Source organism: Orbicella faveolata, unplaced genomic scaffold, assembly GCF_042242905.1.
Source record: "Orbicella faveolata isolate gen_17 unplaced genomic scaffold, um_ofav_v1 contig_48, whole genome shotgun sequence".
In the NCBI taxonomy this organism is placed as follows: Eukaryota; Metazoa; Cnidaria; class Anthozoa; order Scleractinia; family Merulinidae; genus Orbicella; species Orbicella faveolata.
This window is the reverse complement of record NW_028301578.1, coordinates 14,398,211-14,424,156: the sequence shown is the minus strand read 5'-3', so window position 1 is coordinate 14,424,156 and position 25,946 is coordinate 14,398,211. Positions and strand designations below refer to the sequence as shown.

The 25,946-nt window shown below is 39.2% G+C and overlaps 2 protein-coding genes across 8 annotated transcripts; one reads left to right on the top strand and one right to left on the bottom strand.

Annotated features, from left to right (window-relative positions):
• The first annotated feature begins 5 nt into the window (after window positions 1–5).
• LOC110044835 (uncharacterized) lies at window positions 6–11,210 on the top strand. Of its 7 annotated transcripts, XM_089281650.1 has the most exons (6): window positions 594–725; window positions 995–1,030; window positions 6,731–6,793; window positions 7,238–7,278; window positions 8,063–8,134; window positions 8,839–11,210. In XM_089281650.1, the coding sequence occupies exons 3-6, from the start codon at window positions 6,751–6,753 to the stop codon at window positions 9,550–9,552; spliced, it is 870 nt and encodes a 289-aa protein (XP_089137776.1). In that variant the 5' UTR covers window positions 594–725; window positions 995–1,030; window positions 6,731–6,750; the 3' UTR covers window positions 9,553–11,210. The 7 variants fall into 7 exon arrangements, with proteins under 7 accessions (XP_089137777.1, XP_089137776.1, XP_089137774.1 ...); XM_089281651.1 differs by lacking the exons at window positions 594–725; window positions 995–1,030 and adding an exon at window positions 6–69; XM_089281648.1 differs by lacking the exon at window positions 995–1,030 and having other exon boundaries at window positions 594–727.
• LOC110044834 (uncharacterized) lies at window positions 10,999–25,867 on the bottom strand. The gene is made up of 20 exons (XM_089281643.1): window positions 25,368–25,867; window positions 24,383–24,629; window positions 23,417–23,667; window positions 22,858–22,964; window positions 22,109–22,340; window positions 21,252–21,561; window positions 19,796–20,070; window positions 18,711–18,923; window positions 18,279–18,409; window positions 17,764–17,924; window positions 17,506–17,551; window positions 17,242–17,338; window positions 16,599–16,789; window positions 15,965–16,082; window positions 14,673–14,854; window positions 14,038–14,190; window positions 13,509–13,721; window positions 12,795–12,847; window positions 11,814–12,362; window positions 10,999–11,521 (listed from the first exon to the last, which is right to left on the bottom strand). The coding sequence occupies exons 1-20, from the start codon at window positions 25,450–25,452 to the stop codon at window positions 11,416–11,418; spliced, it is 3,720 nt and encodes a 1,239-aa protein (XP_089137769.1). The 5' UTR covers window positions 25,453–25,867; the 3' UTR covers window positions 10,999–11,415.
• Between the last annotated feature and the right edge of the window lie 79 nt (window positions 25,868–25,946).

The window sequence follows — 25,946 nt, the reverse complement described above, 5'->3', positions numbered from 1 at the left end:
TTTTCCCTGCCCGGCCGGCTCTCTGTCTGTAATTTTACATCAGACGAACCCGTGAGCCAAAAGAGAAAGGTGCGATTCATATTTCATATTTTTATTGTTTTGCACTATTTTACATATTGTTCACAATCAAAGGCGAGAGAGTTCGAAACAAGAGGACTGGCTTAGCTATGCACGCGGTCAATTTTCCTCTCGCGAGTTTTTTCGCGTCACACAGGATGGACTAAACAAAGAGAGGGGCTGCTCGTGATCTTCTGCCAGCGATATGAAAACTACAAATTAGAGGGGGAGAAGCGTTGCGTAACGACCCTAAAAACGGCTGCGAAGGACTCTGCAAAGTTTGTAATTCTGTAATTCGCTCCCTGTCTCACAGAGGCTCGATTACCAGCCGCTGCTCAGCGGCGGAAATGAAATGTTTCACGTATCTCTATTTTTTACCAGCTAGGTTTATTTTTTCTGTTGTTTGTTCAATTTTTTTCTCAACCAATTCTGTTCAACCTTCTGTGCGTGGCGCCTTGTTATTCTGGAAGATAACCAAAAACGGTATTACTTACCGTATTTTTATAATGTGATGATATTTAGTTAATAATTTCCTTATCACATGATAGCTATAGTCATCTCCGGTTAAAATACGTGCTGTGAAATCTGACCAAATGGGCCATAATTTATTACACAATGAATTTGTTTTGACGATTTTACATTCAGGACAGCACTGAACGGACAAAAAAAGGTAAAATTTAGTTGAGTCATCTGTGTGTGTATTCTTCACACTTTTTTGTTTAATTTACCGATACTTTTGAGAGCTATAGCAAGTCCTGCGCATTGAATACATGCAATTCGTATTAACATGTCTGATCGCCGCCCGCGCTTTTGTATAATAATTTTCTGATCAGGAGATGTTCGCGCCGCGAGATTTAACGAGAAGTATAGCTCAGCCGTAGGTTAAGTTTATGTATGTTCAGGAGAGCTGGAATGATGTTGATATGTTAATTTTTAAGTTGTGTTCGGTGGTGGTGGACGATCAAACTTCCAGGTAAGAAAGCCGGAAAGGAATAAGGTAACGCGTGACATGCGACAAACGTGACGTGAAGCGCGCGTTACACGTGCGTAGAGGGAAGTAAAATGCTTTAATTTTAATACCAAACCTAGGTTTAGTTGTAAGTTATATATTAGACTCTTTCCCAGACGTTATGCGAGTCGTCACACAACGGTTCTTTGCGTAATACTGAAACGAAGGAATCCAAAAAGGAGATGTAATCTCCGATATTTTTTTGAGGAGGGTTTGGGCGAGGGTAACGGGGAGGGATATTCGATTCCCACTCCCCTATATAAGGCTGGTCATTGGCCACACGAACAATGTCCTTGCGATTTTTGGAACAGTTTTCAATGCAAACTATTATATGCGACTCGCCGAGACTTGTATACAATACTTAGTGTTGAAAATATGCAACACGGGTCGAATAATGCAACCATTTGCTTTTTTCTATATGCACTTGTCCATAAACCATAGGCTTGCCACGTTTGCAAACGGCGTTGAATTTTCATGAATATTACCATGGCCTTGCGCATGTAGACGAGACTGAAGTTCGTCTAGCGTGCTCTATTTGGAATTCTTGTTTGAAAAATCAATGGAAAATCTTGGACTGCTGGGTAGGTTGTACCAATTAATTAACTAGTTTAGATTTAAAATTCCGTTTAAAGATTCAAAAGCAATCTTTTCAGTAAAAATAGGCAGGCAAATGGCAGGCAGTATTTGCAGAAGTTATTTGTACCGAAAGGAGGGCATATGTTTCTAACGGGCGTATTTAAGACACGAAATGACGAATTGGCACTACTAGTCACTGCGAGATACGGGTATCTGCTGTACGGGTTAACTTTGACAATTTTTGAGAGCTAACCAGTGCTATTTAGGCTAACCTGAGCGCTATTTGGGCCGAACCAGAGGGCTATTTTATTTAGGCTATTAATTAATTTATTTTTTACTATGCTATTTCGTGCCCGTTTCTGACTTGACCATACCGGGATTATACATAAAGAATACCCGTTTAAAGTGAATTATAATCACTCATTAGATCTGCAGAATTTTTAAATGGCCGATATGTATGCGGTTCAATAGATCCTTGCCAATAATTCACCAGGGAACATTCGCGAGAGTGTAAATAAAAATATGAGGGTGACATATTTTTGCCAATATATTTCAACAAGGTTCACACTTGTAGCGGTTGTAGGGAATGTCCAATTGAATAGAATGACAGTGAGTTGCATATTAAATTATCAGTTTAGTCGGAAGTGCATAGAGGTATTCCGTCTCGCCGATATCTTCGAAGAGCAGTATCAAAATTTTAAAATGTAGCAGTGAATATTAATACAAAGGGAACCAAAAAAAGGAATGGCTAGTGAGAAATGCCTGATTTGGAATACTGCTTAAAGTCGATACCTTTGGATAGCTGACGAATGCAACTGACCTCTGTCCATTTCAACAGAAATTATCCCGGAAATTAGAATTTTGAATTTGTCGGTATAACATTAATGCATGTGATGATTTGCAATTCACGAGACGTCTCTTTTAGTTGTATTGTTTCATACAAGGTTTGCTGCTGTCGTCTTATCCGTCTAAGTATACTTCTCAATTTTTTGGTCCACTTATTCAAAAAGAGAATTATTTTTGGGCTTCCGTTTTCTTTGCGATAAAAAGAAATGCAAAACGGCCCCATGATTTAACTTAGATCAGCAAAACATTCTGGTCGGGATTTTGCTAAGCTTGGCCAAAATTCACGTTGTAAGACTTGAATGCAATTAGAGTTGGTTTTATTTAATACATTTATCCGAAAAAGATTTATACATCAGTAGCCATGCGATTGGTATTTTAAAATTCTCCATGTAAACCGCTTTATTTCGGTAAGACAGAAATCTTCTCTTGTTTTGAATTAGTTTGGCTACCAAGAAGTTCTTGTTACCAAGTTACGCTTCTTGCAGAAAACCATTTTTCTCGCGTTTGATGTCTTCACCTTCCTGTTAACAAAAAGCATCAAGACTATTTCATGACACTTTTGACGTTTTATCTGAAGCGCGATTCATCTACTTTACACGGAAGCTTATAGGCTAGGAATTTATCTTCCACAACGGGAGATATATATCCAAATAAACGATGACGTTTTTTAAAAAATGAAATCTTCCATTATGATACACAGCATGTCGTGATAATGACGACTGCAGTTCCTACATCTCCCAGCATCCTCTTCGAGACGGGCAACTGATTTACTCAGCTGGCCCGAAAACAAAAGACCTTTCGCTAAGTCGCCCGGTGATTGGTTAAAAACTCAATAACACAGGTTATTTTATCCACCTACGAAACCGTCATCAATATTTCAGGTTTGGTGCACTCTAATTTACGTTTTAACTGTGGATTTGAAAGGAGATACCTACAGGACGTAGTAAGTGAATATTTGCGACGTAAATTTTGGCTTTTAGCACGGAGACATGTGATTTTTGCAAGGAATAGTTTAAGGTAAGAAAACTGGATTTTCTAATTATTTGCCTGTCCGAAAAACAATCTGTCTGCAATCGCTTCAAATGAAAATTCGATATCGCGTTTATTTTGAGGAAAACCGGCCGACCGAGCCAAATGTATTATACAATGTACAGAAAACAATTTTGCAGCGAGGGTAGACGAACAAACCTTTAACTTCCAGACCGTTATTGTCGAAATCCTACCTGATGCGTTTAATTTAAAATTCAACTTTAAAAGAAAACAAGAATCTAACCAGCTGGAAGTCTGCTAGTTCACTTGTTTAACTATCCTTCTACGCGTGTCTTTATAAAAGGCGCCGTGTTTTTGCGTTTCGCTTGACTGATTCTCGCACAGGTGCTATTACGCCAGAACGCATTCTCCTCCGTTCTTCGTTGATGTTTATAGATAACATTACGCGAATAAATTAAACTTGGAACTGTTTTCGATCCGTCGTGAGTTGTTGTACTTTCGATGGCTATGTTTTCAATGTGTCGAATTTTAAATAACAATAATCAAGGAGCTAGTGATGAAAGTGGTCTCTCAAGAACAACTTATAGTGTCTACCTAGATAGCCAAACTCGCCAAGATTATACCAGTTCTCAATATCTTTTACAAGGTATTAAGCCTCTGTTTCCCTCATTCACGGCGATATCAATACGAAAAACAAATCATCCTTAGACTCATATGCAAATTCATGACAACAGGCCAGGTTTGTTTCGGGTAAATATTGCTGATAAAAGACCTCTTCATTGTGCGATACGTAATGTAAACGATTAGCAGTTCTGTATCTGAAAATTAGTACAAGATACCTGTAAGCTTACATACTTGTTTCATCGGCCAGCAAAATTTGAAAAAGGCCTTTTTTAAACTCCTAGCATGTATCATTATTTTTTACTGTTAATTTCGTGAGGTTTAGTTAAGGTTTACAAAATGGTTTTGTTGTTGCAGTTTCGCGCGACTGAAGAAACTTCTCGCAATATAGCAGAGATTTACTCTGTGGATATTTACCTGTTCGTTCGATGGATAAACATCGACGCGTTTTAATTTTGGCTGGAAAAATTAATGGAAATTAAACGAGGAGTGCTAAAATAGAAGACGTCAGGGACTCATTTGGGGAGATCCATCCAGATTTTTAAGTGTGCGGTATATTTAATATAGGTTATAAAAACGCACATCAGACTATTATATATATGTTGCTAAGGAGAGCTGGATATTTTTGGACTACACTCCACATATATATGAATATAAACACGGGATTTCAACCGCAAAATTGCCGATGAATGCGTTGAAATGTGTATCCGAGAAAGGCAGAGCTATAATTTGTATACTGATTTAGCTGGCATAAATTGATTTTAAATTTTACATGCGCGTGCTATGTAGCGCTAAAATCTAAGCTTGCTCATCATACTTGAAACAAAAAGTAGCATCTTTCAAATTTGGATATTACTTTCAAGAGATTTCTCAGCAATATATATATTCTTACTAATCGTATATATTTAGTATTTTTTTTAGTGAACCAATAACCGTGTATGTGCGACATATATATGTATGCGTCAAATGATTTTTGTCTAAATTTATCAAATTACTTCATACTTAGCTTGTATTCTCCGTTTGTAATTATAGATCTTTATTTCCTGAAGTGAATAACCAGTAAAATCCCTCAGTGCTGTATAGTATTCCACTATTGTTCGTTCAAAAACTTCCTTTTCACGAAAACGAATAAATTAAAATAAAGTTTCAATATCGCGACTGCACATTAAACCGAATTTACGTGCTAGAAACTTGCCCGACGCAAAAAGGAGAACCAATATCATTTCAGAGACAGATTTGTGTTAGCTTTGGCAGCACGAATCTTAGCCACTTTAGAGATTATTACGTTTCGTGTTTTCGCTCTCTGACTGACAGGTTACAATGGATGAACGTAAAAAAGGTATGTTTTTAATTTGGCATCGAAACTTGACGACGTATCTTAATATGAACGTTAACAAGGCACGTTCATGATCACGAACAGAGTTATTGCTTTGGTTTACAATACAGTGAATCATAATATCTCGTAATTTTTTTTCTTGAAGTAATAGTTATTTTCGTGCCGAGTAAGGGAGTAACAAAAATTCAATCTTGGTTTTCAAGTTACCTGTTATATAGTAGATAACAATTTCTAGCCAGTTTTTATGGGTGAAACGAAAATAACATTCTACACTTCGCTTGTGTTGACGCCATCGTGCCATTATTTTCAGAAATTATCAGCTTTCTTTCAAAACGACAAGTCATGGCTCGCAATGAACTTAGTGTTTGTAAAGCCAACGATTGTCAGAACCATTCTCACTCGCTAATAGGCTAAGAAAACGATAATCGGACTGTATTCTTCTAAAAATAGGTCGGTCACGGGAACTGGACAGCGAAAATGGAAAGATGATTCAAAGGAAACGTTGTTGATATAAAGACCACCAAATTCGCCTCGTGTTGTTGTTAAATGCGTTTTGCGAATAAAAGAAAGAACTAGATTTTCAACACCCACCTGTGGGGAAGAAAGAAAGACATTTGACCATCATTATTGACCCTTATTGATTTGAAGAAGAAAGACGCCATTGGCGGATTCACCGAGCGGAAAAAATAACCCAGGCAAAATTATTCCTTGCAATCAAAGGTGTTTCAAATCTGTAGCTTATTTGACCGATGTGTCAGTGATTTAGTGATATTTTACCGATGTTGTCATGTAACTAGGATTAACATTTACATCCTTGACACGAAATACAAGATAGAATGAGGGGTTACCACTGACGGTAAATTGACCGATGGCCGTAGGGCCGGACACAGATTGAATTGTCAGCGCAATTAATAACATCATTTAAGAAACATTTATTCATAAGTCAACTTGGCCTCAAAATTGGACAGACTGGCCACAGATTTCGCGTAAGTAAAACGATTTATGTATGAAATAGCCGATCTTTAGGTCGACTTCAAATCGTGTCACATTCGGTGACGGGGCTGTGTTCGGCCATTTTGGCGATGTGTTCGATATTTTGCGGGAAATTGCTCGCGATCAATACGGGTTTAAATTCATCCAACCTTAACAATTCTTCTTTCTTATTTATGAAGGATTTTATTGTTACAATCAAGTCACTATAGCTTACTTTCCCTTGAAGATTACTTCTTGTGTAGTGCAGTAAATGGTAGCTTGAATTTTGACCGCTGTTTTATTTTGTTTTTTTCCTCCGACAGAAGAATTAGAAAAAGCTAAAATGCAGAGTTATAGAAGTGTGGAGCAGCTTGAAGCCTTGAGCGGTAAGTAAGGTTTAAGTCGGTGTTTAATAGTGTCATTTCTTTCAAAGATAAACGAAGGAACCATGAACAAAATTATGTCACAGCAGTTGGTTTTTAATAGCTATACGCTCACATTCTGCCATAGTTTCCGGCTACTAAATTAAAGCACACGAAGTTCGTGTAAAAACATGCCTGCATAATGCCATTGTGACGTTTTGCTTTGTTTATAAAACGCTAGAAAAATCATAACAACTTCTTGAAAGAATTCAGCTTAAAAAAATCTTTACCACTGCTGATAAAAGGTTCACTGAAATTTTAAAATGATAATTTCAAATTTTATTTTTATTATTTAGTTTAAAGCCAGTCTCTGTACTTTGTAATTAACTTGCTCTTATGACATGAAATCAGAGTCTCGGTAGTTTGATATTGCTCATGGAATTAATGTAATGTTGTTGTTTTTCTTAGCTGCTTCACCCAGCGGTCACACGATTAAGGACCATGAAACTGTGAGTGTTTATAAACTGCTAAACTTTAGAGAAGATTTCTATATGTTTATGAAACTAAAAGCCTAGCCTCTTTATCATCTGCAAAATGCTGATCATCAATAATTACATCTTTACACCAGAGAGTACTGGTTATGCAACATGATTTTGGCTATAAGAGGAACCATCTATTGTACAAGTAAACTCCTTTGTTTTGAAAGTTCAGTAAACAACACTTTTTCACTGGCAATTTTACATTATCTTCGTGATGTGAGGTTTGCAAAATTTATTATTAATCCTTTTGATACTTTATTTAAATTAACGATAGGTTACGCTTAACCATAACATTGTTAAGATTCCTTGGAATCGTAACCACAATCGTATGTTTCCTTAATAAAACAACATAACTTCAGATATAAGTATTTCTGACAGGTGAAAGAGCAAAGTCCTCAAATCACATATTTTGTGCAGGAATTATCGTTGTATCTTTTCGCTTCGTTTCGGTAGTTTTATAAAAGAAAAAAATAAACTTTTCCGAACTTGTTTTCAACAAAATTTTTATAGAAACCTCTTCAGAGGTTTTCAAATTCTGGTAGAATTTGTTAATTTAAATATATGAAAGTGTTTCAGTCCTAGCACTTGGCGCTTTTCATCAAACTTTCATTATTCATTTTTTTTTTTTTTTTTTTTTTTTTTTACAGTTACTAAGCTGTTCAAGTTGTGAAGCCCGAGTCTTAAACACGACCCACTACAAACTTCGAATATAGTAAACTAATCGTCACTTACTTTTAATCTCTGATTTTTGCAGTTAGTTCAAGAGCTGAAGAAAGAGAACTTCGATTTGAAACTTAGACTTTACATGGAACAGAAGGAGCGGGAGGTAACTGAACATTTAATAGATATTTTTTCTGGTGTTAATATGTTTAATTGTGTATGCTAAACAGCTAAGCGTCCTCGAAAAGAAGACAGTCGCCTTGCTAGAAAGACTGAGAGGAAGAAACTCAAAAACAAACAAACAAAAGTATACAAAGTACATCGGAAAAATTCAGAGATGAAATAAAATTTTGAGATTGTGTCCAATTGAAATTGTCTAGTTCGATTTTGCATTGCTTCGTCTTATTCTCCCATGTTTGACGTAACTATTAAAGTTGCCTACCATTTTGAACCACGTAAAGCTAGAAAGAAGACTGAAGATGATCGAAAAAGTCATTTTTCTCACAATGCTGTTATCCTTACTGGTTGTCGTACGGGCCTTTCGACATAAGTTCTGAGAAAGTTTACATCATTCTAGCCACGGCGACGAGGAACGTTCATTCTTGTGACACCTATATTGGACCATCTATAGCTCGGTTTTGGCGCCTATCCTCTAGCCAAAAGTCGCCTTAGATTTTTCCCTTTTTCCAACTTGGTGTGAAACTCCTGTTAATCTTAATTTCCATACCTTCAACCCGTGAATGACCACAATGTTGTGCTCTACTCCCATTATATAGCAAACTATGAAGGAGAGCATTTCAATTTGACGCACAGCGGACTTACTATCTCATATCATCGTTTGATATATCTGTCTCTTTTTTTATATCACAGAGGGTAACCGAGGATTTCAAGCAAAAAATTTTAGTTTTAGAAAGCGATCTGACAGAAGCTTTGGATGAACTAAGTGATGCGCTTGAACGTGAAAAGGATTTCGAGGCTTGCTTGGAGAGCTCTCAACTTCGAGAGAAGGCGCTGCTCAGTAAACAAAAGCGAATGGAGGAGACATGCAGGGAACAAGAAAACGAAATCCAGTATCTCACTTTGACAAAACCAAAAGACAAAGACAAGCCGGCGCCAGAGGCTGAAAAATCGACTACTGAGGCGGGAACAATGACAGACTTCCCGTTCTACAGCGAAAGAGCGATAGATGTTGGCGGTTACAGCGCAACCGGCGGGTACAGCGCTACCGGTGTTAATGGCGCATTCAGCGATATCGATTTGAAAGACTCGGGCGACAGTCCACCGCACCCGCCAGGAGACTCGAGACCTGAAGGTGTGGATCTTCTAAGCAGTACAGGGACGCTGCTGAGGAAGAAGAACGAGATTATGAGAGAGGCGAAGCGCAGGAGGACAGCGAGGTCTAAAAAGGGGCAGCGAAGAGATGTACGTAATAGATATGGCCCTGAGCCTGAATACGAAAAGGCCAGAGCGAAGGCCGAGAGGAAAACGCTATTGAGTAGACTGTGTTGTTGTGTTAAACAACAAAGTGCTGAGTATGAAGTAGATCCTGATCAGGACAGAGCAAGAGTACGATACCATAGATAATGACGAACTAGACATGGTGACAGAAGTGAAGGTACATTAACTGCAAGTGTTTCACAAGACCGAATGGCCGAACATTCACGAAGGGTCAACGATTGTCACCGAAAATTTCGTCTTCGGATCTGCGACGAAGACCAGCTGAAAAGGACCACGAATTAAACTTGTAGCTGAAACAGAGCGCATTTTTACAAACTTTCATGAGGAACTTTTAACTGTAAATATTATTTTCTTTTTGTTTTTCGAATTCTATTTGCTAAATTTCAGTAACAAGACTAACTCAGTGGAACATCATGGGTTATACGGTTGAAATCATCAGGGGTGATATTAACCAATAATTTTAAAAGTAACTGAAGTCCCAAGGGGAGAAAAAGAGGCGAGAAAAAGGTTAAACTGGCCATAAAAATCTGAATCTTTCAATGTTGCCAAAGCATAACAATCCGCATGATATTCTTTTAAACTTACATGTTGTATGTACAGTTGAACCTCCAGCTCGTGTAACCGAACACCTTTCAGTTTAGAAAGCAGGGCCGTAACTAGTTATTTTTGTTATCGGTTTTGCTCATACTTTTATCAAAAACACCCTAAATACCTTGGAAGAGATTTTAACCATGGACATGGTCTCAGTCGGGAATGTCTTTTCTTTTTCTGGCTAAGGCCCCGGAGAGAGTCCACTTGGATGGGGCGTTAGGGAGGTCATGTAGGGAGTTAGCGGAGGTGCTGTTTTCCTGGACCATTTTTCGCCTGTATGCAGTTTAAGCTGTGTTGGGTTTATAAGTTTACTTTGTCATTGGACTCAGGTCTACAGTGCAAATTGTATCATACATTTTTTAACGTTCATTTTCATTATATTCGAGGATAAATTTAAATATTAAATAATCGGCCAGTATGCATACAAGTTAAAAAACGAAAATTGTACAAATGTCTTTGAGAGTATTTGCTTTTTGCCAAGAAGTTGCTGTCAATTTATTATGAAGTAGTAAATTGTATTAAATCTAATAATTTGAAAGTTATAACTTATGATCGTCTTTAATATGACGGTGAATATGAACTGAGCCATGAGTTACCTGGGTACAAGAATCGCCAATCGCACCACACTTTCAAGAGAAGTACGTATAGAAAGTCACTAAAATTAATTCATGCTACAGTGTGACTCTTACATAACGAATCTGACCACATTATGAATAATTCTTGAAGCGGAGACCGTTTCCCAAATTGTTTGATCGATTAGACTTTTCAATTCTGCAACAAGTATCGAATGTAAATTTTTTGCCACCGAGGACTTCCACTACGCAGAAATTGTTCTGCCTAAAACCTGTAGCATTATTTTGATTTTTAATAACCATTCTGGCTTCAAAAATATTATCTTGAAAGACAACAATATTTAAATTTAAGGTTAAGGGGGAAAATCGAAAAAAGTCTTTATATCTTAAGTAAATAAGACAAAATAAATTTCTCAAGAAGCATATTTTATTAGGCAACCTTGGAGAAAGCGACCAGAGTTTTCTTTGCACATTTTGCAAAATACATAATACTTATTTTAGACCAAGGACATCATTTTACTTCATAAAAGTAGCTGTACATATAATTGCATACCGCGAGTAAACTGAGCAAGACTTTTTTATGTACATATGATAGAATTAAAAACAGATTTATGAAGAAAATTCTACACGTTTCTGTTTTAAGTCTCTTCAAATAATTTAGGATACAGTATCTATGAATTCTGCGAAATGGAAACAGTTTTTCACAGCACGCGTTGTTTTATTTCCAAGCCTACAAACGTGAGAAACACACCGTTTCTAAAATGTTTCAGCGATTCTGTGGGCAGAGATGATTGATATCATTGCAAAAATGATTTGGTAGCAACCGTCAGCTGCAGATGTCCGCAACAGGAAAAAGATGGTTGTCCCTTTCTTCGTCCTTTAAAGGTTCGATAGGTCGGCGACAGAGGATATTTTTATCTTTGTAGTACAACCTGTTGCAGAGAAAGACAAGGAAAAATTAAAGAAACATCCCGGAAAATTTTATCGGAAGAATTTGAAAAAGCTGTGTAAACATTCGCTGACAACTCGTCAGAGTTTCTAGAAACTTTCTGACTCCCAGATTGCACTAGTGTTTTTTTTTTTTTTTACATAAGGAAAAAACATGAAGGTGTTTTCCCTTTTTTAAGGCAAACTGGCCGACCCAGGGCATCCACCCGTAGTCGGATTGAAAGGCTATCACTGAAAACGTATAGCAAGTAAGCACGACTTCGTAAACACTAGTACCTGAAATCGTGGCCCTTGAGGCTCCTAAACTTCTCGTGCTCTTGATCAGGTATTGGCACCTTATTATTCTCCATCAGCCAGCCCTCCTTCTCAAAAGGTCCCGGATAAAATCCCCAGTTTCCCTCTTCCCTTTGATCTCTCGCGATGGGATTTAATTTCCCAGTTTTCCTCGCGGGAGTGTCGACGCTGGGATTAGCGACCACAGCCAACGGTGGAATTTCCTCCAAAGTGAGTCCTGCCCTCGAAAGTGAGAATTTTTCCGGGTGATTTTTAAGAAGTCCTTCCAGCTTCGCAAGCTGATTTGAGGCTTTAGCACCTCGGTCCCTAAGTTCTGTTTCCGTTAAACAACGATGAGTACGGAAAATAGTATCGTCCACAACAATTCTTTCTTGCCATTGACGAGTATATTTCTCCGCCGCTTCGTTCTCTTCCTGTTCTTTGGTGTCACCAGCGGCGTGCACAGAGAGGACAACGTTTTTGTCAAAGAACGGAGGTGGAACAGAAAGTAAGTTTAAGTCGGCATCTCGATAATCCCATGGAAAATTCTCCCTGTTGATACAAGAAAACAACGTAAGGTAAGTCTCCATACGCGCCAAGAAGCGCATCAGACCGGAGCTTATCTAAGGTTTCAGTAGCATGAAGCAACTAGGAGTATTTCTACTCCCCCCTGCATGGGATGCTAGACCATCGCAGGGTTACCCCCATGTTTATACACTTGGATGGGGAAAGGTACTGTAAGAGTAGTGTGTCTTTCCCAAGAACACAACACAATGTCCCCGGCCAGGGCTCAAAGCCGGACCGCTTGATCCAGAGTCGGGCGCACTAATCATGAGGCTACGCGCCTCCACAAGAAAAAAAAAACTCAAACCTGGCAAATTCGAGAACCATTTTCTGCGACGTACAAAATTAATTCAAACTGAATCAAAATGAGAACAACTACATCCTCGAGGTAGGCTGGCAGGAATTTTTGCACAAACTTACCTGTCTACTGTAGGTTTCAAGATGTTAGCGTGCAAGATGTTCTCTTTCCATGGCTGCAAGGGAAAGAAAATAGACTAAGAACAAGCTTAAAGGTACTTCATTTGAATTCGTCACTAATCTTGGGAATGGCGGATTCCTAACATACACGTGTAAACGCGACGGGTTTTAGGTAAAAGGCCACTTCCGAGTTGCTTTTTGCCTCCTTATCAAAACGAGTCTTCGTGTGAAACCATTCATATGAAAATGTGTGCCCCCTACATGGTCATTTTCATGCAAATCAAACTCATTTTCATATGAAAGTTATTGCACAAAGACTCGTTTTGAAACAGAGGCACTGAGTAGCTCGGAAATGGCCTATTTGAGAACAAAAATGTGGTGTATTGTTAAGTCTCTTAACCATTTTGTAAGTTTGCCAGAGCTAATGAAACAGGAAGAAGGAAGAAATTAGACACTTTGATTAATGACTTATAAGCTGAAAATATACTTGGAAAATTTTGGGTGTAAGAAAATGGGCAATTCGAGGCAGGTCTAAAAGTTTTGTTACATTGAGGAAGTAGTAGACTAGTAGATCGCTCAGAATAGTTTTGCTAGCTGCAAGCTACTAAGGCTTGTAAACTTATTATATATCAATAAAAGTTACTGTGACTGTTACTGTCGATTTAAGCTCTGGTCTCTTTGTCACTGTTGCCAAAACTTTATCTATCATGCAGGTACCTTTTGTAATTCGTCCACCCGAGCCGAGTCAGGCTTTTTAGGATGTATGTTTGAGACTAAAGAGGTCTTCTTTCCAGGAAAAATGAATCCTTTCTCAGTTCTCCACCGTTCTTTTGAGTCCATAAGATCTTGTTTTTTCACAGTCTCCGGGTGGATGGGTAGAACCGTGGCTGAATTGTACAGAGGACAGTAGGTGAAACGACGGTCTTTATCCTGTAAATTAAGTCACAGAAGCAATTTAATAAATTAATAACGCATTATCTGTCGTCTAGATGTTCTTCAACGAGTTGACACGCTTGAATAAGCGTAGAATTACGGAAGCCACTTAAGAGCACGCAAGATCCCTGGACTGGCTTACACCGCCAATCACCTTTTGACACTGACTTCACGTGCCACGATTTTCGCGCCTTTTTTCTTACGAGCTGGCGTGCTGTAACCATGTAAGAACATGACGCGTGCGTTTCGAGGGCACGGGTGCGTGCGAGGAATACACACAAGATTAAAGCGTCCAGACTATAAAAATACGTACCTCTGCAAGAACTTGTCTAAGTTTCTCTTTCGCCAATTCAGTAGAGTTCAGTGTCTGTATGCTATAATTGTGCGCGGTTTGTTGATGTAATTCAGTCATGTCAACAGCAATGGTCTGTGGTCTTCTCTTGGGTTCTGTTGTTCGCGTCCTTAACTGAAATCAAAACATTTGACAAGTTAGATGAAAATCATCTCATATCCAACAAGCGCGAGTGAAATAATTGTTTTGTCGAAATAAAATATAGAAAACTAAAGGTCTCTGAAGAGTCCCTTGGCCGAGACGAAACGTCCCGTCAGATTAGCCACGAACATTTCGCAAGTATTTCAAAATAAAATAAAAATAAAAACAAACCAATTACGCGTTCCCTCATATATACCATATTTGTAAGGCACGGCATAATGGCTCATGTACCATGATGGCTAAGCCAATGAAAACTCTTGAATTGTATTATCCAATGATCCAGTTTTTAATAAAAGCGTTTCGACGCCAGTTCGGTTAAACAATAACCTCCCCATCTCTTCAATTTGGCCACTACTTCTGTACTTGCTTAAAGTTACGTCTTACGGGCCCCGAGTTTTCCTTCAGACCAAGGTAAGTATCATTTGTTCTTTCATGATAATGTGCATTTGACTTACAATGTTCTCCCTGATGAAGTCGTGCCTTATAAGAGTCCGTTCTCGATCTTTCAGCAGTGTGACGTAATCTGAGTTGAAAACAGACAATGGCGTCCATGGCCGAGTAGTCCTGGGTCTAGGCTCCACCAGTAGGTTACCTGATCCAGCTTCCTCCTTTTCAGAGCCAGCACCTGATTCCAGTTCTGATGAAAACACACGAAAACAGGACGTGAAAAACCTTAACTTCCAATAGGTGTAAAAATTGAAAGCGAGGACACAAACAACGTAATAAGTAACATCGATAAGAACGCCAACTGAATTGAAAATAGGAAAAGTGTTTGTGAAAAAAGATATATTGATCAAACCAGGGTGACGAAGATTCTCAATAGTTTTCTATGTAATCTCATCAGATGCTAATAATAAAGAGATGACTAGCTAATTCTTCAATGCAAGCAGGTAGTGAAATTTTTTTCAGAATCAGTTATTAAGGGTACTGGTTAACCCAACATAACACCAACGAAAAGAAGAAAAATAAACACCATGTAATCTAAATTGATATAAAACAGGAGAATGCAAGAAAGAGAAAATAATGCTGATTCGTTACTGACCTTTTAACAAGCACAGGAGTGAGCGTGGAAGAAACTTTGACGAGACATTAAAGTAGTAGAAAACCTCTGGCCTTTGAAGAATTCAAATGCCAGGGTGTAGGAAGCAATAAGCGTTACTCGGATAAGCCAGAAAAATCAGAGGAAAAAAAATTAAGAGAAGAAGGAATTCTTGTGTCGAATTTCAGAAGATGCAAAGTACAAAGTATTCCACAGAATCCAAAACGAAAGTAGAGCCAGATTGAGGAAAGATAAGATCTGGAAAATGAAAGATTCAAGAAGAGTAACTGAGCAAGTTATAGGTTAGAAATGTTTACTGCCTGGAAAAGATCCAAAGTTACACTTATCGTGGCAAAGGAGTCCACATTATCAAGTCAGTTACAGACTGAGTTTATCATAGCAGAGGCCATAGAGACATAAATAATACTCCCGCCTTCACAAAAGAGAAGATATGCTTTGTCTCTGATGGTCAACAAACTCCTACCAAAACAGAGTGTAATAAGGGAAAATAGAGCGGTTTTCAATTGAGCGTCGAAAGTAATCAGGCAATTACTTTGGTTTTAATGCTGATTTTATACGGTTTGACATTGGCTGAGTGCTGTAATTGGTAAGCTATGGTTTGGTTTTGACTCAACGAAAATTCATTAAAAACCGCTACCACTGCAAAAGGTCATGCTCGCAAAAGCCTGGTAACTACTGCACACCCACCTCCAAAATCTTCAGCGGTCAGCGGTACTCCGAACTCGCGGCTCATGGAGACGACCATGTCAGCGGATGGAAACAAGTCGTTACGAGTCACTTCACGGAGTTTGGTGACTTTTAACATCTGTGAAGGATGATCAATTCAGTGAGAACTTGTTAGACACAAAATAACTAAAAAATACTCAAGAGTTTTCATGGTTGTGGAGGCGCGGTGGATTAATGGTAAGTACGCTCGTCTCCTGAGCGAGCAGCCCAGGTTTGAGCCCTGGCGGGGACATTGTGCTGTGTTCTTGGGCAAGACCTTAGCTGTGACAGTACCTCTCTCCATCCAGGTATATGGATGGGTACCGGCGAATTTAAAGCTGAAGGATAAAAATACTCCTAGTCGCTTCATGCTACTGAAACCGGAGATAAGCTAGCGCTGGCCTGATGGGCCACTTGGCTCGTATGCAGACTTTTTTTATATATATATTTTCATGAATATAACAGACTGAAAATAACTCTGTACTGTTCCACCACAAATAAGATTACTTTCAGGGGTAATCTGTCAAATAAATGAAAATTAAGACTTTGACTGATGACGGTAAATTATGGGAAACAGTCCAGGAGTTTTTATCCAAAAAACAAACAAACTCCTAACCTGGTCTAAGTTTGCCAGTGCGTCAAAGCAAGGTTTAGGTACCAGATCCCTCACGTACAGTAATGGATTTTGAACGATAACCTCCAGCGGCTCATGAAGTCTGACTCGGCACAAGTCCACGTCGAGGGATGCGTACAATCGCTCGTGAAACCTCAGCTCGGAGTTGTAGAGAACATTGAACTTCGTGATATCTGAAGGAATTGAACAAAAACGCTGTATATAAACGCTGTGTATAATGTATCTGATAAAGTGCTTTTTGATCAACTGTCGTAAAAATAATGCTTTCGCTTGTCAACAATGTTACGGCTTCCTGAAATAACACTTTGTCTTTTCGGATAAGCTAACTGAGAGACGTTTCGGGTGCGGCCAAAACGTTCCCCTCAATACTTTTTTCCCCAGCTAATCAAGTGCAAAACCAGTAATAGTTCCATCGTCTTTTTCGAATCTAGCCTGCGAGAGCATCCAGTTTTTTCGGGTCTTGCTCTCGAAAAAAACTGATGCTCTCGCAGATTATTTCGAATTACACGCAAAAGCGAAACAGTCATAACCTTCAGCAAAATGCTCATGCAGTTTTATAACTTTTCGCAATACCTTTTCTGTAACGTAACTACATTTTTACAAACTCTACGACTTCAACCCTTACCCTCTTCCTGTGGCCTAGGTAGTTTCTCCCATAGTCTTCTAATGCCCTTTTCGGCCAGGCCTTCTAGGACAAACATGTGATACTGGCCATCCAAAACCTGTTGAATAAATATAACAAAGGTCAAATATTTCCATAATAAAATATCAGTTTTAAAATCGAAGGTAAAATATCTGTATGTACCAACTTAATTAAGGGAAAATTTCTAACCAAAACGCAAATTTTTAAGTTACACAACTAACAAAAAGGAGAAGAACGTAGAATCACCTGGAATCCTGTTATAATGTCCAGTTGCTTGTTTTTTCGCTGTTCTCTGCAATTTAGCAATTAAGTTAATATGTGTTAGTGATCAACCAACGCAAGAATGCACACGAGTCATTCTACGAGCTGGTCTATGCGTCCGCGTCCATTCCATCCTGTTAACTCAATATTTTCGCGCTTTTATTTGAGAAAACTGTTACTGCTACGTGACAAAACGACAAAACTCTTCATTCTCTTCATTCTCGTTCAGCCACGACTACTTACCTTGACAGTTTGTATGTTGACAAAGCAGCCTCGATCACATGTTGCGGTAACGTGTCTAGTTCCAGTGCCTCCGCATTCACGGCAGTGATCTCAGATTGTAATTGCCGGAGAAAAGGAGCATTCCTGTATTCGAATATGTAAATCACACGACCAAACGGACACTGTGGAAAGATAAAACACGAAGGTTATAAAAGGACCAACTCAAATATCGCGCCTGTCTTCCACCAATCCGAAGAACTGCTAGTTTAAAGAATATTAGTCAGAGACGCTCTTGCTTGGCCTTTCTTCTTTGAAAGTCAACGACGACGTGGATTTTCCCGCGCTTGGGGACGCTCAATAGGCGCGGGTTGCACAATTTTGTCGGTTCGTAATCTGATTGGTTCAATTCATTACTTGCTGTCATTTGCGCTATTCACGTGTTTCCTTTTATAGACTTGTTTTCACAAGTAACCAAACATCAACGCACCTCATATAAGAATACATGTAATATATTGAACGTTAATTAAGCCCCATACCTCGTCAACTTGAGCAGCTTCTACATCTTTCATGTCTTCTTCAGAAGCATTCAGCGGATAGGCCAAATCGACCTTGATCTTCAGTTCACTGCCACACTCCAAGTAGTTAGCCACCGGCATGGGTTTATCCTCTGAAAAACAAGATTATTACATTTGTGCTTTTGTAATGCAGACCGCTGAGATAGAGCTCCCACAAATCATTGTTATCCGTACTTTTTCATTTTTTTTTAGATGAAATAAACATTTGCAGGCATGTAGCTATGACTTTTAAATCCATACCCTTGTAAAACAGAAACTCAACCAGCGTTTCCACTATACGGACCTCGCGCGAGAAGAGATTCTTGTCTCGAGAGACGAGCCTCTCGAATCGCGAGACGAGACAATCGCGAGAGCCAATGTGCCGTGCATAAAAGTTATTTTCAGAAACTGTACCTGGACCATCCACATTTCCCGGCTGTCCCACAATAGGTCCATCAGGTTTCTGGAGTCCAGAGTGAGTGTCCGGCAGAGGACAACAGTGAATAGGAGACCTCAGGTAAAGGTACGTCTGACCAAGTAACAACCCTGACAGATCAAACTTAGCAATGCCGTATGGATCCCAGGGCTTGTCACGACTGGAGAATGGGTTGTGAGTGGTGCGGCGACCTGCAATTAGTATATAACCAATGTTCATACCTCTTACTAGCTTCGTCTTCTCGGTCCGTACAATAGGTTACGGACCGACTTTATTCCCCTTCGATTTACGGCCCAAGGGCGAAGCGGGCGGGCCTTAAAGGAGCTCAGTCACGGTATTTTGAGTTAATTTGGCCACATACAAAATTACCTTTAAATGGTAGGAAACCTGAAAATAACAGTTTAATAAGATAGAGAAACACCAAAGAGATAATGATAAACCATAAAGGAGCAAGGATGGCTATGGATGGAGAAGATAAACACGGATTACAAACGACAAATTTGAAAAATTGAGCTAAACTTTTCAATATGCGCAAACCGAGACTGAGCTCCTTTTAATCGAAGAGGAAAAAACGAGAATCCGTAACTTACAGTGTGGACCGAGAAGACGAGGTTAGTAAGACATATCTCTACTGTGTGTCCGATGCATCAAATGTACTCCGTTCACACTACGCCGGAGAAATTTTGAAAACGCAACAATCACCGATCATTTTGAATTTATGTTTGAGGAAACTTCGGTCAGGAAAATCACATCGTCATCGTGATGTCCTCGCCTTGGATAAGTTTTGTTTTCAAAATGTTTTCCATCCACACGAAAACACAAATTACAGCCAGTGTTTCCAAATTCCTCCGGTTTGAATACCGTTTTCAAAATGCTACGAGCGTTTCGAAAACGGGTCGTTTTCGTGACGGATTAGTGTGTACAGTAGGCCTAACCGTAGAAATAAAGCTGCGTTTTCAAATTTCTCCGGCGTAGTGTAGACAGGGCCTAATGTATGGGCATTATTCTGAAGGAAAATTAAATTACTCAGACAAGCTTGGGATTAAAGTATTATCAGTCGTACCTGCAACCAAACTAACGTTGTTAATCATCTCATCCTCGGGGTTCTCGCCAAACAAACTGGGCTTCAGTTTCTTGTGTTCAATCTTACGGTCCCTGTCATGGACCTCAACTTGAAATTGGGGCCCCTGGAGATACTCCGCAAGACCACCCTTATCTAATGTTCCCAGAAGGACCACATTCACATCCTCCCAGAAGACATCACTGCCGTGGTCTCGCCCAACACTCTCATGAAGGGGCTGTTTATAGAACTGGTATGACACATGTACAGGCTTGCATCTGTGGTGAAGAAAACGTTTGTGAATGATGATTCTCAAACTCGTTAATGATTCACCAAGTTAAAACAAAGAAAATCACAACCGTGAAGGAGATTTGGATATCCCTAACCCTGTCTTAATTAGCATGGATTTTGACGATTTTACTTCCCCGTTTACTCCTTATTTTTGGTTTCGATTGAGAAGATATATCAAACACTCGAGACAGTGTTTCATCGGGACATCCAAACACCTCAAATTTCGTCAAAAATACTCCGCTCCACGACGTATTTTCGACTCTCTCAACCCTCTCAACCCTAAGAAACGTTGTTAAAAGAGTAGAGCTCTGTCAATTCAAACACAAAAATGCATCAAATATTCCAAAATTTTCACCCAAATATTGGCCAAAATAATATTGAAAAATGTACTTTTCCTTTGTATCCGGGAGATTTGACCCGTAGGAGAGTCTCCCTCTGGCTCTGCACGTGGGAGAATCACGGGAGAATCCCAGATAATCTGGAAGAGTTCGCATAGATCTTATTTACTGTCTATTTATTTATTTATCTATTTGAAACATAAGCAAGCGAATATTATAAAGTCAATAGCCAACGTTTTGGTGCCATTGTGAAACCATTTTCAAGGCAAAGTGATTTGAATGCCTAATTAAGGAGAAAACTTAAACCATCTCTAAACGTGCAAACGGATTCAATTCGCACAAAGGCAATCGCTTGAAGAACTTGTGATCCTTTGTTATCATGCTAATTTGTAGAGACTGTAAAAGTATAGAAATCAAAACTTCGCATTAATTTATTCACTTTGCCCTGAGAATGTTGTCACGATGACGCCGAAACATCGGCTATTAACTTTGATATTCACTTGCTTATGTTTTAAGACATCATTAATGATCAAGATTTATTTATTTATTTATTTATTTATTTATTTACGTATTTACGTATTTACGTATTTACGTGTTGAGGCGTTGAGGCGTTGAGGCGTTGAGGCGTTGAGGCGTTGAGGCGTTGAGGCGTTGAGGCGTTGAGGCGTTGAGGCGTTGAGGCGTTTAGGTATTTAGGTATTTAGGTATTTAGGTATCTATGTATTTATGTATTTATGCATTTATGTATTTATCTATTTATCTATTTGGGGATGAGGGGGAAGATCCTTATTTACACGTACAAATTCACATATATCAGAAGTCTTGCTTACTTTTCTCTCAGCTGCTTATATGTCAGAGGTTTGTTGGGAAGCTCACTTGCTGATGAAACCCTGATAACCATGGGGTTCAACTCTTTCTTCTGACGTTCTGACAGAAGATCATCATCAAGTGACACAGAAAGCAGCAACTCCTCGATGTTTCCTGCAGGCTTGCCTAACTTGGTGGTGTTTGATTTTACTCCAGAGAAGAACGTGTACATCTTCAAACAAAGTGTGGCCGTGCCATGGAGTTTTTTATGAGCTTCTGCTAATACAAGATCCTTCTTGGAAGAACTTGTCTTTGTATGTGAAGCCTTCTTTTCTGGAAATGAGCAAATAAAATTTCTCAATTTTTCAATTAAAAGTCTAATGAATAATGTAGATGTAGAACTCCAACAACTAATTACCCAACAAACAAACACACAAAGAAGTAAACAGTTAAATCAAAACCGGACAACTCTTTTTCGGCAACTCGAAATAGGTTAGGACTTTAGAGTGGGTATTACATGTATGCCAGCACCCAGACCACAGAACAGCACTCTCATACATGAACCGCAACAGTGAAGGAATATTAATTGAAATACATGCAGGTTTGTGTACCCATGGTCAGGAGAGGTCCAAGAAATACATGTAGAAAGCAAGCATGGACTCACTAGAGTTGGCTGAATAATACAATGTACAGCTAATTTGTGCAAGAAAAACAATTGGGTGGAGTAGAGGCATTAGAGAGCAATACCAGGGGCCAGAAACCCCAAATAAATGCAGCTACAGTACATGTAGTTCTGTGGTAATTGCTACAGAGACTCAACCTGGAATAGTTATTGCACACTGTTCAAAAATACACACAGAAAGTAATGATCTCTACTTACTTGTGCCATCAGACTTTGAGGGAGACCTCTCTCTACGCGACTGTGATCGTAGTTGCTTTTGCTCTGCACTATGAAGGTCAGCCGCCGTCATCGGTGGAGTGACACCAGCCAGGGTTGCTAAGCGACTGAACTGGGGTGTTTCTTGTTCACCAACTCGCACTTGAACTTTCACCATACTGGCAAAACCAGTAGCGGTTGAGGGACTTGTGGTTAAAGATTGAGAGCGAAATGTCTGTTGGCAAATAACATAAAAAATGCAAGGGTTTAGCATTACCTGAACAGGTATTTCAATTTGGCCCTGGGTAAAGGGAGGGGGGGGGGGGGGGGGGAGGGACTCTCATATGAAAAGGTCAGAATGCTTGTTGCCTTGTTAAGGGATGAAATCACAGATTTTGGTCTCATGTTCAGGACGAAAGGCCACTAATTTTTAGCTGTCTAGGCATCTTTTAAGTTGCCATAGTGTAAAACCACTGTCATTTCTGGTGTCTGTTAGCGGTCAAATAAAGCTTGAATCATGACCAGATTGGTCTCCTTTAGGGTTTTTTTGCAACATATTTTCCAACTACTAAACATTTACTTAGTGAAAACAATAAGTTTGTGTCACCTGTTCCAACAACAAATACAGATATGAGATATATGTAAATAGATATAAGCTATATTTTTTTATTAATACATGTAGGAGTTGATTGACAAAAGCTATATGTAGTGCACACTGTAAGACACAATGAAAAGTTCAGTCAATATCTTACAGATGGGGCAGTTATGGCTCTGCTAGCATCAGAAATAGATCCTACATCAGGTAGAACTGGTTGGAAAGCCTGAGCAGTCTTAGAGTGTCGCTTCGGGCCATCAGCATCTTCATTTAGGAAATTGAAAAAGAAGATGAAAGTTATGACCTACTGTACTAATAGTTTTACATTTGTTTTAATTAATATTTTGCTCCCTGGATTTTACTCCCTATAATGGAGCACAAGGCTGGAGATAACTGTTAAATAAAAAGGAAGGGATAAATTTCACAAGCCAAAGAAGAGAAAAGGGTACACTGTACTGTAGAGAAAACTTTCATTTCTAGTATTTTATATGTTCTTTCAAGATATCTTCATGGTAAAAAAGGCAAAGACCTCAGGCAGAGCCTCCCTGACAAAAAGAAAAACAGTTTTTTTTGTACCCCTCTCCCTATCCTTATTTCCTGTTAAAAAAATTATAATTTTTTTTTTTCATCCTACTGATATTCAAAGGGGTAAAGCTCTTGCATCATACAGGCTTGCTCAATATTGTAAATTATTAAATTAAAGCAGGTTTATTCACCTGAGTGAACAATGCGTGACTGTTTAGGCTGAGTGTTTTCAAATGACTGTTGTTGACTCATGACAATCTGCTGGACTCCTCCATTGTTTCCCTCAGAATCCTCTGGGCCCCTTGAGGCAGGGATCCGAAATGCCTTGGGCCTATCAAACCGTGCACGTGGGGACACCTTGTCTTTTGTGTCCCAGATCTTAAGCTCCAAGGAATGGCTGAATAGCCCAAGGAGCACATCCTTGGTAATTGTTACAGTGTGGCTAAAATGAAATACAGTTGACACTTTGATCTGAAGTTGTTACATTCAAAATGCAAGACACGTGTTCATGTAGAAGTGCAAAACATGCAGTTTAGTATTTGTGAAAAAATGTGAGGTGAAAACCAGCGGTTAATTGCCTTAACCTGAATAACCTTCTGTGGAACAGGTATGGATATTTTCTGGAACTGTATACAATGAGCTCAAAGAACTAATGTAGCAGTTTGCATGCATACCGGGCCTATCATGCTGCATAATGTTGCATACATGCACACTGTAACATCATAAGTGAAAAATGCATGTAAAACATGGTGCAGTACATGTACGAGCAAAGGGGTGTGCAGTGACATTGAAGCTGTTTGCACACATTGCATGCGTACAATCTTAGACATTGAAAATTCAGCTTGCTACATTGGGCTATTCCAGAGAAAATCTGTACCCCACTACCCCCCCAGACAGATGGATTTCTGTAAATTCTCTCGTGAGGGGGAATCAAAGGCTATGGAAATCCAGGAAGGAGGGGGTTGAACCTAGACAATCTTCTCCAGGGGTCATTTTCAACCAAATTTAATCTCGAACTTTTAGATCTGGAAATCCAGGCGGACAGGGGTCTAGTGCTTCAGGAAATACAGGTGGGAGGGCGAGGGGGTTAAAAAAAGTGTGCCCATCCTTAGGGTGTGTGGATTTTTTTTCTGCAAATTATATCCCATTTAACCAACCTGTGGGTCCAGGTAACCCAGGTCCTATCGCCATCACGCCAAGTCTTCAACACCTTTGAATCGCTCTCAGTATAGATCTTGGCTGCGACGCCATAGGTAACAACATCAGCTTTGACTGGATCAGGGTCATTGGGAAAGAGTTTGTATTCCAGGTGGTAGTAGTAATGTGGTTTTGGTGCTTCAAATAATTTACGTTTCCCCTTGAAACCTTGAACTCCACGTGTGACAGGTTTAGGGTCAGTTTCATCTGAACAACAGAAACACACACAGATAATGTTCAGTCTTACAATTAAATTAAATATGGCTCACTTTGCAAACAAGGATGGTGAACCAAATCCTGAGATGTGCTTGGCTACGCAAGCAGTTGAGATGGGGCTGTCAACTGTATTCCACAAGAAAATATTGCCCTGTATATGATATAATCCTTGACCAAGCTTGTCTGGTCAAGATGATCAGATATCGGCCCTGCAATTTTGTTTTTGCATGTCTATGGGCTTCAAGTGTGTCTTTGTCCATTAACATGCAAAAGATCTCAAGGCCAGTTAATCCATCCAGCCATGTCCCCAGCCAGGATTCAAACCCAGACCATTCAATCCAGAGATAAGGGCACTAACCATGAGGTCATCGCACCTCCCATGACACAGCTGATTAACATGCATTTTTGTATCACCAAATTTTAGACCTTAACATAAAATGAAAGAGAATTTATCACTAAATAATTAGAGATGGAAGGTATAGGGGGTTGGGTACAATATTTTGTCTGTCTTTTGCAACACTCATATGTATTTCTATAACCACGACAATATTAAGCTACATTATGTAAAGATTAAGTTTATTTACTATGAAAACAAGATAAGCTAATACCATGTTTACTAGAAATAACACAACACTTAGACTTCAGCTTAAATTATTAATTATCAGGCAGTGTAACTCGACACCACAAAGTTGAAATTTTACAGTATAAAAACTCTTGCAAAACACAAACCTGTCGGAAAAGCCAAAGCCACAGTCAGGGTGAAGGTGACTTTGTGATCTCCCTTTTCCTTGTCCAATTTCTTGTCAATAACCATATTTGCATCGGTAGCTTGCCAAAATGAGGGTTTCCTTCAACAGATGAATATATGTAAGCTTGTGCCGAAAATGGGTCCAAATAAAACTGACAGCTGTAACCCGCTCAGTTCTTTCTTAAATGTCTTTTTACAAAGTCCTTGGATCTTATAAACACCTATAAGCACAGCTCGGTTATCGATCGTGTTATGAAGTGTAGAAGTCAATTTCCTCTTCGCTCATTTGGCAGTCCAGGGAACTCCATTTTACTCTAGAAGACATAAACTTGTCAGGATCCTTCTGTACCAAAATACTTCCATTTTAAACTAAGCTTAGCCTTTCCTTGCTGCAAGAAAGGTCCACAATGCGATCACAGTGTTTGAAGTTTCCGGAGATGAAAGCTTCTATTCTGTTCAATCGTTTGTTGCCATGTGGTTGCTAAGGGCGTTAATGAGATGCTTAGTCACTGCGCGTGAGCATAAATTAATCCTTTTGAGCCGCGCTACTTGAAACCAGC